General features: G+C 42.5%; 1 protein-coding gene across 3 annotated transcripts in view; it reads left to right on the top strand.

Annotated features, from left to right (window-relative positions):
• Fras1 (Fraser extracellular matrix complex subunit 1) overlaps window positions 1-7,311 on the top strand; it is a 410,067-nt gene extending 402,756 nt beyond the window's left edge. For all 3 annotated transcript variants that reach the window (XM_013516132.1, XM_005388203.2, XM_005388207.2), the window contains 3 exons: window positions 1,298-1,503; window positions 2,513-2,659; window positions 3,672-7,311. In XM_013516132.1, coding sequence (XP_013371586.1) covers window positions 1,298-1,503; window positions 2,513-2,659; window positions 3,672-4,265 — 947 coding nt within the window. In that variant the 3' untranslated portion in view covers window positions 4,266-7,311. The remainder of the gene's footprint in view (window positions 1-1,297; window positions 1,504-2,512; window positions 2,660-3,671) is intronic.
• Window positions 7,312-12,118: the final 4,807 nt, after the last annotated feature.

Here is a 12,118-nt window from a genome sequence, read left to right on the forward strand (position 1 = left end):
GACAATCATACACAGGCCTCCATGTTTTCACCTTTGCAAAATGTTCATATATACAGTTCTCATCACATTTTAAAAATATTATCTAATGCAATATGTTATTACTATGCATTTCGTTATGGCCTATCTCAACCACCAAGTTCTATGAGAAGAGAGACTGTGACCAGATACCAAATTTGCACACTGGAGCACCATCCCCAGGTGCTCAACAAATAATTGCTGAAAGAGTAAATGAATCTATCAGCTGTCTGTCCTTCCTCACTCAAGTGTCCCTTCTGCCTCTTTCTCTCTTTAATCTTGTACTGAGTCTCTTCTTTCATTTTGAAAGCACATTCAAGGGGTATGGGGATGTGGCTCAGTGGCAGAGCACATGCTTAGCATGCATGAGCCCCTGGATTGCGTGCCCTGCACCACACACACACACACACACACACACACACACACATAGAGAAGAGGTGTTTTGGGTGAGCATTTGGAGGATGGATTTGTGTCAAATCCTCCTTCCTCCCATCACTGCCATGAAACTCTGGAGAAGTTCCTCACAATGGGAATAATAATGGAGCCTACTCCATTATTCTTTTCAGAGGATTAAGTAAGACAGTGTAGCTAAAGAACTTGTACCACAATAGGCCGGGTGCCCACAGCAGGCCTCCTGGCCATCCTGCATTCAGTATTTTGCACAAGGACTTTCTTTTGCCTACCATGCCATCTCCTCCCTCTCTTCCCACCCCATACTGCTCAGATGTCATCTATCCTTAAACCCAGCCATACCTCCCCCAGCCGGTTTCTGTGCTCTCTTTTGTGCCCATTTATCATGATGTCCCTTCTTTCATTGTGGCCTGGGGCTGTGTAGTGTTGTGGGGGTAAGAAAGTGGATGTGAAGCCCAAGTACCTTGACTTTGAATTGCACCTCTACCACTTGCCAAATTGGTGACTTCATCAAGTTACTAATCACTCATGCCTCAGTTTCTCCACCTGTAAAATTGTTAGTACTGTAAGGGTTACAGTGAGTTTGACACATGCTACCTGTTTCTATAAGTTTCTTTGCCTTTCTTACCTCTCAATTGCATCTCATTTCTGAGTCCCTGTTGCACTGCCGAGGGCCTGACACATCTTTAGTGCCTAAGTCCTGCTTATTGAAATAAAGAAGCAGTAAGTATTTTAAGGATACATGGAATCACAGACTGCATGCAAAGGTACTTTTGTCTCTAAGCAAGTGTGTTAAATCCTGTCTAGTCTTGGCAGTTCTTCCTCTTTAATCTTAAAATCTGACCTAATCAATGCCTTTCCATATCTTTAGGTCAAATCCTTTATGGCCGAGTACTTTGGAATCCAGAACAAAACCTCAACTCTGCATACAAACTCCAGCTGGAGAAGGTCTACCTTTGTACTGGCAAGGATGGCTACGTGCCTTTCTTCGATCCTACAGGGACGATCTACAATGAAGGGCCACAGTATGGGTGCATTCAGCCCAACAAAAACCTGAAGCACAGGTTCCTGCTGCTGGTGAGCTCCCATCTGGTACTGGGGCCAGATGCCAAAGGGGACATCCACAGCCCAAGCTCCCTGAAAGAGCCCTGCTCTTGGGGTTTTTCTATATATGTTTTACTTTGTTTTGCTTTGCTTTGTTTTTGCTCTCTGGTCAGCTAAATACTAGTACACATTACCACATGTGATGGTTATGGTGGGTAAGAAGACACTATGATGGGTGTCCAGGAAGAGGAAACGATGCCACAGTTTCTCCAAGTATGGTCCAGAGACCCTGAGTATCCCTGACCCTCATCCAGGAAGCCCGCAATTTGAAAGTTGCTTTCAAAGGACTGTGAGACACCTGCCATTGCATGTCCATTTCCTCATCAGTGGAGAGGCAGGCTTGTTTGATAGGAATTCAGATTCCACATTGATTTCATATATATTTCAATAGCCACAATTACCTGAAAAAGCTATGAACACATTACTTCCTTCCCCCTACACGGCTGTCTGAGACCAGATTTGAACATATCACCATTGATTAAATCCAGAAGCAGTTAGGAGAATCCCAATTCTCTTTTGGTGATTTGCAAAATCATAAAACAATACCAGCTCTCACGGGGCGGGGGGGCGGGGGTAGGTATAGGTATTTTCACTAAAATAAATCTTACTTAGGTTGACACCATCATTTTAGACTGAATTAATACATAAGTATCTTTTTCAGGTTTAATTTTTAGCATAGTAAATATTGATAGATATAAATGACATAAACAAAAGCTCTTGGGGACCTTGAGTTTTAGGTACATAGAGGGTCCTGAGACCAAAGGGCTTGAGAATTGATCCAGGCCATGATGTTCACAGCACTAGAGTCTTCCTTAAAGAAGACAGTGGGCACCCTCAGGCAGCACTGACGTATGAAGAAGCCTTTTTCCCCTGACCCAGACCAGAGCAGGTGTGGAGAATGCCTTTCTCCTCCCCTGACTGCGCATACCAGGACAGTGGTTCTGTCTTTTTAAATCTATGTTTCTTTTTTTGGAAATGCTAGGACCGCAGTCAGCCGGAGGTCACAGATAAATACTTCCACGACGTGCCTTTCGAGGCCCACTTTGCTTCTGAGTTGCCTGATTTCCACGTGGTCAGTAGCATGCCAGGTGTGGATGGATTTACTCTGAAAGTAGATGCTCTCTATAAGGTGAGTTTGGGGCCAAAAAAAGAGAGGCTTAGAACTAAGTCCACTTTAAAGCTGGAGGGAAAAGGATTACATCATGTAATAGTAGGCCAAAGCAAGGACAAAATTCTTTAATTTGCATGTAGTCCCTGACTTTGTGTGTACCAGGGTTGTACATGATACTCTAATTTTTCCTAAGTTCTGTGAAATTGCCTCTCTTTTTGGCTCTATACTAAGCCACCTGATTTTCAACAGCATATGGAAAATAGTAAACAAGATAACAAATATGCTACAGCATATTAAAATAGCAATAATTACTAGTATTAGACAAGCAAGAATATCCTAAGTTCAGCAATAATCATAAACTTCTAAGATCAAATTTTGCTTTTTTTTCTGTCTCTCTCTGAGTAGTAATCCATGACTTGGACTTTCAAAACTATTATTACTCTTCAGAAGTTATTTTAAAGCCATGGAACATTTCAGTGGGGAGATGAGAAAGAAATAAAATACATCATGACCTAACCTCTCAGAGGAGGATCCAAGCGGTGTTAAGATTTGGCCAGTTTTTGTCAAGAATCTACATATGACACACAGAGCAGATGCTAAATGAATAGTCATTGAATAAGTCCGTTTTAGCTGAAGTTCATCAGTAAATGACATAACAAACAACTGAGCTCACTGGGAATAAATGTGACTAATACTATAATTAATACTGCTCTTAAGAAAGACCAACAAATCATAAGCACTCACTTATTTAAAAGAGACTATGAAAAATAAACTCTTAGGCTATTTTATACATAGATAGAAAAACAGAGAAGAGTGTGAGTCACCCCAATTTGGAAATAAAAATAAAACCCAAAATATGTGGTTAGCTTTACTATATGTTACAAGACCTCAACCATTGCTAATGCTTTTGCTTGAAACCATTTGTCTATTGAGGCATATGGTGGCATTGTCCCTGCTATTTCCTTTCTTGAAGTGATCTGTAGCAGCAGCAGCGGCTACACTGTGTCTCCCTGTCTCCCTTCTGCTGCAGGTTGAAGCAGGACACCAGTGGTATCTCCAGGTGATCTACATCATTGGCCCTGACACCATTCCGGGTCCCCGGGTCCAGCGTTCGCTCACATCCCCACTGAGGCGCCATCAAAGGGACCTGGTAGACCCCAGTGGCCAGCTGACACTTGATGATTCCCTCATCTATGACAATGAAGGAGATCAAGTAAAAAACGGCACCAATATGAAGTCCCTGAATCTGGAGATGCAAGAGCCAATCATAGCTGCCTCTCTGTCCCAAACCGGCGCATCTGTTGGCAGCGCGTTGGCCGCTATCATGCTTCTACTTCTGGTATTTTTGGTGGCTTGTTTCATCACCAGGAAATGCCAGAAACAGAGGAAGAAACAGCCCACGGAGGACGTTCTGGAGGAATACCCTTTGAATACCAAGGTGGACATGTCCAACAGGACCCCAGACAGGGTAGAGAAGAACGTGAACAGACAGTACTGCACCGTGCGCAATGTCAACATCCTGAGTGACACCGAGGGAGCCTATGCATTCAAAGGTGCTAAAGTAAAAAAATTGAATCTGGAAGTCAGAGTCCACAACAATTTACAAGACGGAACTGAAGTTTAATGGAGGACACCTGTGTGTTATTTTTTCTAAAATCATTTTTATAAAATGGGGGGAAATACTGGTATTTTTATAATCTTGCAGATGAAAAAGGGAAAACTAAAGCTTTGAGTGACTGACAGCACACATCACATACATCAACTCACAACTGAGCTACCTCATAAAACAAAGAACTACTGAGACCCCCAGAGTCCTAGAGTAGTTATTTCCACGGATCCCTTTAAAGTTTCAGTAGCCACGAAGAGGCTAGTCTTAGGAAACAAGGAGTTTAGTATTGGAACAGATGTTGGACAATTAAGTTAGCAGATACAGTTCAGAGGACTGGGATCCTCTGAACTGGGGTCATGGCAGATCTCCAGGAGAGTAAGTGGAATACCAGGATTTTTTCTTCCCCTGCCCCCAACTTTCTCCTACTCAGGCTGTTCCTGGACAACTAGACAACAGGGCACAGATTGCTGACCCCAAATTCCATTAAAAATTCTGCTAATCAGCACAACAGAAATACTTGCACATTGTTCCCACTTGAAGGGCTATGTGCCATGGCCCCTAAGTCCACTTTGCTTTTCTAGAGCCCTTTCCACCCAGGGAGCACAGTATGCTATAGACTAGAGTGCCTCCCTATGCGTACTTACAAAGGGGGAGGCCTTGAAAGCTGGGAGAGGAGGGCCCTGCCCCAAGGAAGGGCATTGCTAAGCAGGATCACTGCAGCCTGGCCTCTGCATGACACGTGGCTAAAATAATTAACCTTAACTTCCTGCTGCCCCAGGCTTTTCGTGGTCCAGTAATAGACAAGCCCAGGTGCTTTGATAGCTGTGAGTTTTTTAATTTGTTGGTATTTTAGGAAGGTAAGTAATTCATTTGAATAAAGCAAAATAAGAGAAAGGTTGGAGGGAAATTAGACATGACAGATGCATACTGGTCCTCCTTGCCGCGTCACACCACAGATGGAGGCACTGTCCCTGGGGCAGCATTTGGGAAGTTTTCCTTTGAGGGGTTTTTTTTCTGGTAGCTCAGGCACTTGTTTTTACCATATCAGCACATGACAAGGCCATAAACACATGGTTTAAAATAGTTTAGTATTCAAATATCACCTGTCTGTTCTGTGTGTAATGTGCACACAGCTTGCCTTTGTTTCTTTCTCATTTCTGCCTTACTGGCAAAAACATAAGCATGCACATCACGGTGTTTTGAACTGAAGGCACAGTCCCGTTAATCAGAAGTAAAAGACATGTCCTCTCCCTGATGCATGGTGCACCATAATCACTGAGCAAACAGCAGCCTTCACACCGTGCAGTATTTGCTAGAATGGCTCAGGCTCTTTGAGGACATTCCGAACTGGTCACACTTTGGTACTGCAAGCTAGAAAGAATGAGCCATGAAACATTTCAGGCTGCTCCACCACACTCCACACTCCACACTCCACACTCCACACTCCACACTCCTTGAGAGTAGGGGCCGCACGAGCCACGCCTTGTTCTGCAGCAGTGCCTTGTGCATGATGGACACCCAGAATGTCTGTGGGGTGAGCGGACAGATCATGTTATGGGTGATAGAGCAATAGAGGAATGAATTTAGGAAGAAGAGGCAAAAGCCTGCGATAATATCACAGGGGCAAGTAAGGGGAAAGTTATGGCTTTTATTTAAGTACGAAGTATCCTCTGATGAGGCAGAGAATCACCACTTACACAAGCATGGCCCTGGCAGCTGTCTTCAGGGCGGAATGAAGAGGAGCGCTGCAATAACTCATTAGCAGAAGCTAGGGCTGTGAGTTGGCTCCCAGAAGAGGAGACTCAGACAGCCTGATTTCACATCCTGGGATGAGGAAAGTGCTCGGGAGAAGAGGGATGGGGGGAGCCCAGAAATGCCCCACTGGTCAGGTGCTGCTTCAGGCCAGCGTGGGCAGCTCAGAGCGGAGCTGCTCCAGAGCCTCAGATGCTCCTAATTGGTGTCTCAAGCCTCCAGCACTGATCTGGGCACCGAATCTCCATAACGACCTAAAGCGTGGATGCTGACACAGCTCGGACGGGCTGCCCTCCAAGAGCAATTTGCCTTTGGGCCCTGTTAACTGGCACGAGGGCCAGAGCTCTTCCACATGAAAGGGCCCTTGCCCACTGGCTCGGGTGTTCTTGCACAGCCCTTCCACTCCCGCTCGGGAAGATACACGCATGGGAGGAGGGTAGGCAAGTGGCAGAAGGAACCTAGCATGGGCAGGTGACTGAGACCTGGAAGTGCTCCTGCGGTGTCCTGTACAGGTCTGAAATGACAAGACCAAGATTGGTGAAGAGCTGGAGATGGTAAGCTGCGTGTAGAAGGAAAGCCTTGGCGCTACTCCTGGCCCCGCTCCCGGCTGCTCTTCACCCACTGCATATGCTTTACAGGATGCAGTGCGTTTCCAGCGCATGCACACTTGAAACAGGAAGTGTGAATGACGTGGAGCTGAGATTTACCTGCTCAGTGTAGAATTGTTCATTTCAGTTACATTTTAGACTTCGTCCTAGGGATCAGGTCATTTGATGACTAATGTAGATTATCTTTCAGTGAAAGCTCTGCTTTTGGTTTCTCTAACTTGCTCACTAATGCCGTGTGTGTATATGTGTGTGTGTGCATTTGTTACTAACTTTTGTATCATGCCTTCAGGTAAGAAGGACAAAAGCCCTCAGGGGTGCTTCTTGCTATCCTACTCCGGCTGTGAAGGTTAGAAGAAATAATGGTCAGCACCATTTTTCTACCTTGCTGCCTTTTTATTGTAACCACTCCTCTTAGAAGATTCCTCCCGGTGCCTGTGGTTGGATGGCAGACAGGATTGGAACGTATTTGCAGTCTTAGGACGTTCAGTCTCAGTCTCCTATGGGGATTGTTATTCTTGGATGCTACACACCTGCACAGACTGAGGAACACTTGTGGTGCTGTCCACCTGATTTCTTGACCCTCAAATAATTTTTGTATTTCCAATATAAATTTATGTGTTATGAATTTTTGATTTCTCCACTAGCATATGCCACTATATAAATTTGTATTAATAAATGGCAGTCTGGTTGTGTTTTGTTCATTTTGCTGTGTTTTTTCTAGGGTATTCATCTCATTATCATATACATTGCCACTGAAATGGCAAAAGCATACTGAAATTTGAGGTAGTTTCCTTGAAACAACTCTAATAGTGTTGAATCTGAAAGACATATAACTGTGGTAAGAGAAGGCTGCTGAATAAACTGCAGACACTGGGATCATCATAGCTTTTCTTCCATAAACCCCAAGACAAAGAGGAATAATTTGGATTTCTATGTGTGACACAACAGGATGATTATTACCACTGTATTTATTATCATCAAGCCTTCTCAGGATACATGATATAGTGTGAGCATGGCTACGTCCTTTTTTGCACATAAAAAGATTTGTTAAGTGTCCATAACTTAGCCGGGGGGTGATCAAAGCTTCAAACAAGAGTTGATTGGTTTAAGAAGGGAAAAATGGCAGAGACAGAATGGAACTGAGCCCAGGCAGTGGTGGCATTCCTCAAGCCTGTGCATTTGTGTTCCTTTACCCTAAGATAAAAATAAAGAAATAAATAGTAATGACAGGGACAGGCTGGGCTCTGTTGCAGATTGGCAGACTCAGTAAGATTTGAGAAAGTGTTTTCCTAAACCTGAGGAAGGGATACCACATACAAGCACAGAAGTTCCTGAGCACCACAGGTTTAATGTAATCTTCAAATCCTCAAAATTACCTATGATTGTCCCCTGCCTAAGAGCAGACTCAGCCCTGGAGTGCATTTATCAAGGGTGCAGGAGAAACCTAGCTATATCAGGGCCAATCTATGCATCATTACGATTGTCTATAAAAATGCTTCTAACACCTGAGATTTCATGGCCATAACATTTAAGAATCTTGGAGAATGGTGAAAAATGCATTTATTTTTAAAATTTAAAATATCTCACAGACTAGGGTTTTGAAGAAGCATATTGGGAGGGAAGGGAGACTACAAGCACAATATGTTATTAGGTTCAGCTATATGAAATTGAGGGTTTTGTAAATTGTAAATAATCTGCCTGGCAAGTACAAGGTTGTGAGTTCAATTCCTGGTACCCAATAAATAAATAAATAAATACACATAAATTGTAAGTAGTCTAACATCCATAATTTTGCATCCTCCAACCTAATACTGTATTTAGAAACTAGAATGTCTAATAGAGACTGTATCTACACGTGAGCCAGACACTAATCAGAGCCCTTTAGAGTAATGTGCTGAGAGTGGCTAATAACCTGGTAAAACTTTAGGGACGATAACAAATCATATATTGGGCACATTTTCAAGTCCTTGAAGGTCTTTACAAGCACAACTTGGTGTTACTTTAAAATGTCCCCAAGCTCCTATAACCTAGATGAATGCTTCTCATGAAAAATTCTCACTTGATATACTAGATCCAAGCTATAAAAACTAGCAGAATTTTTCATTAGGTTCATTTTGGCTTAAAGCTATCAAGTTTCAAGAGTAGTCACAAACATAAAAGTTTTTTAGAATCAAAGTCTTTTAGAAAATTTCCATAAATTGTTCAAAGCCAGTTTCAGAATCCTATGAAGGAATGTTTTTTTTTTTTTAATTTTAAACAGAAAAGAGTAAAAATAACAATAAGACAATTTCATACAGGCTAGTAGGAGAGTAACAATAGTCAATACATTGCATATTGTTACATTCATAATAGTTGTTCAGAGTACAAGATATAGGCATGAAATACTGTCCAAAAAAGTATTAGCACAAAACTTTCTTTTCAATGAACTAAGAGAAATTAGCTGCATAACTATCTTAACTATCTTGTGTGTATATATATATATATATATATTTTTTTTTTCTTTTCCCTTCATTCCTTTCCCCTTTCTCCCATCACAGTTTTTCTTTCCTTTTGAACAGTTTCTTTCCTATTCACAATATCTATTATACATTTTGGAAGTTATTTATTCTTTCAGTTTCTTGCACTAATGAGACAATATGACATTTACACATATGGGTCTGATTTATTTCACTTATGAGTATGGTCTTGAGTTGCATCTATTTACCTATAAAGTCTCAAGTTTATCTTTCTTTATGGAAAGGAACGTTTTAGAATGAACCAGTCCTCCATACCAGGAGCTCCCAAAATCACTGACTGTCAACATCACTGACTGCCACACACCTCTGCCCTACTTTGTACTCTGGGAAACTGAGGGTCATCAACTGCTTCTCCCAGACTCCCTTATCTTGGCTTCTAGCTGTGATTGGCCACACTGGAGCCACTGCCTGGACAGAGGCCTTGGAGCATCAGCCCCGCCTCACCCTCCATCTTTGCTGTGGTTCTGCCCGGGTCTGAGTCCTTCCTAGCCTCGGTTCCTGCTGCACAGCTCCTCATCCACAGCTGCAGTTTCCACAGGTTCTGGTTAAACTCCTCCCTTCCTTGTCCATGCGAGTGAGGAGGCAGCAGTGATTTCATACTGCTTCCACTTCTTAGAGACGCCATCACCCTCATCCCTGTGGTACTTCCACTCATCCCCGCCCTACTTCTGTAAACAGCCTCTTCATTAAACTCTGTCCAACTCCTTCTCCTATGCCATGCCTCTGCTGCCCAAACTTACACAATCTTTAAGTTCAGTGCCCTTGGTATCAGTTTTTTAAATATAAGTCACAAACAAACAGTTGAACTGAAATCGTGTCTCTATTTTAAATTGGTCAATAATTATAAAAAGTGGTATGCTAATAAATATTTAACAACTGGCTTTTGGAAGTAAGAGAGGTCTGACTTTAACTGAACAGTTTTTGCATTGTTTGTCCTCCTACCACAGCCAATTTGAACCTCTAACATAATTTCACTGAATGCAGAGTTGAGAAGAAATGTGCTGTAGCACAACTTCATATGGTATTTCCACCTCACAGATACAAGAGACAAATTACTTCTAGTATCAATAATAATAAAATTTAATTAAAATAATTAGGAAATGATTAGGAAGTAAGTACATATTACCCTTGTTTCTAATTTAACTTACTCAATTTATCTATCCATCCATCCATCCACCACCTCTCTATGCATTGACTGACATGGAGTCTTGTTATGTTGTCCTTGTCTCCAACTCCAGGGCTCTTCAGTCCCCCTACTAGCAGAACTCAGATGCACACCACTGTGCCAAGCTTCGGTTTAATTTAATCTTTAATAATGACTGTATGTAAGAACCAGCTCACGAAATTCCTGCAGATTTCGTAGTTGGCTTTCACTTGCTGGTATAAACCAGTTCTGGCACATCACTATAAGACAAACACACACTGACCATCCACAACCCTTTGGTCAATTGGTTTATCCCTCACATTTTGCCATAAATTTTAATATAGTTCAATAGCTTTCCTCTAAAATTTTATATGTGACTCTTAAATAGTTGTGCTGAGCACAGAAAAAAATGATAGAACAATTAGCTTCCTATAAAACTATAAAATAGGTACATGATTTTCCTAGTCATGAATATTTCATCAAAAACAATCTTCTCTAATTTTTTTTCTGGGTGACTTAGTAACCTGGTTTCTAAGATCCTAACATCATCACCTAACATTGCCTTGTGAGTAATCTCATTATTTGGAGAAAATATTAGTTTTATAATGTACCATGGTGTGATTCAAGTCTAAGGAGCGATAGTGGACAGTGGAGACAACTAGAAACACAAAGCCATAATTTTATGTTAAAGTCAACATCTTGAAAACTAAGAGGTTAGGCATTGCCTCTGAAATAATTAACTTCTCCACGTTAACACCACCTATTACTCATTTCCTTCTGGATAACAATCCAGCCCTACTACCTCCTAGTTATATATGGATTACAGCCTGTAGAACTGACTGAATCACGCTGAGTCTGTCTCTGTATTTGCAAAATAGGGGCCACCACGCCTAATCTACAGCTAGACATCAGCCCATGAATGGCTTGTTACTCAATGTGTGGCATATTTCCCACCCACGTCTCTGCTAGTCTCAGAATTTCCAGATGGTATGGGATTTAATAAATTTATTGTAGCTGGGGTTGGTGGTGCAGGCCTATAAACCCATCACCATGGGATGCTGAAGCAGGATAACAGCAAGTTAGAGCCCAGCCTGGGCAACTTAGTGACTCAGCATGACGCTGTCTCAATTTTTTAAAAAAGGGGAGTAGAAGGGGGACTGAGGATATAGCCATGCAAAGGCCCTAGGTTCAATCCCCAGTACCAAAGGGTAAAAAAGATCTGTTGTGGTGACCACTGGAGGGGGTGCAGAAGGAAGTGCAGAACTCTAACTTCTACCCCGGGGAAGCTCATCACTTCAGATGTGTGCATCTGGCCAGGTCCCAGCATACTCCCAGCTTAAGCCAGCCCATCCCCTCTCTTTCTCCACTGAGAACCGCATACACCAGTGGTTCTCAAGCTTGACCTGCATGAGGGTCACCAGATGGGCTTGTTTAAGCAACAGATCTTCAGGAGGGCCTGAGAGAATTTGCATTTCTACCAAGTATCCAGTTCCCAGGACACAACCTTCAGGACCTGCTCCAGACTGTGCAGCCGCTCCATGAGCAGGTCACGGTGCTTAGCCTGAGTCGAAGCGGCCTCTACATTGGCTAAAGAACCACCATGTTTCATCTTGCTGAAAGACTAGAAACAATACAGTCTGACAACTAAATTTATAAACCAAAACAGAAGCTTGAAAAATCTAGACAGCCATTCATTAGTCCTACTCCTCTTCTTTACATTCATATTTCACTAAACTTTTCTCAGACTAAGAACAGAAGTGAGGCCATTTGTATCATGATTAAGAAATGCAGAGCATGGGGCTGGGGATTTAGCTCAGCAGCAAAGCGCCTGCCTGGCAAGCGCAAGGT

The sequence above is a fragment of the Chinchilla lanigera genome, unplaced genomic scaffold (assembly GCF_000276665.1).
Source record: "Chinchilla lanigera isolate Chin_1 unplaced genomic scaffold, ChiLan1.0 scaffold00032, whole genome shotgun sequence".
Classification (NCBI taxonomy): domain Eukaryota; kingdom Metazoa; phylum Chordata; class Mammalia; order Rodentia; family Chinchillidae; genus Chinchilla; species Chinchilla lanigera.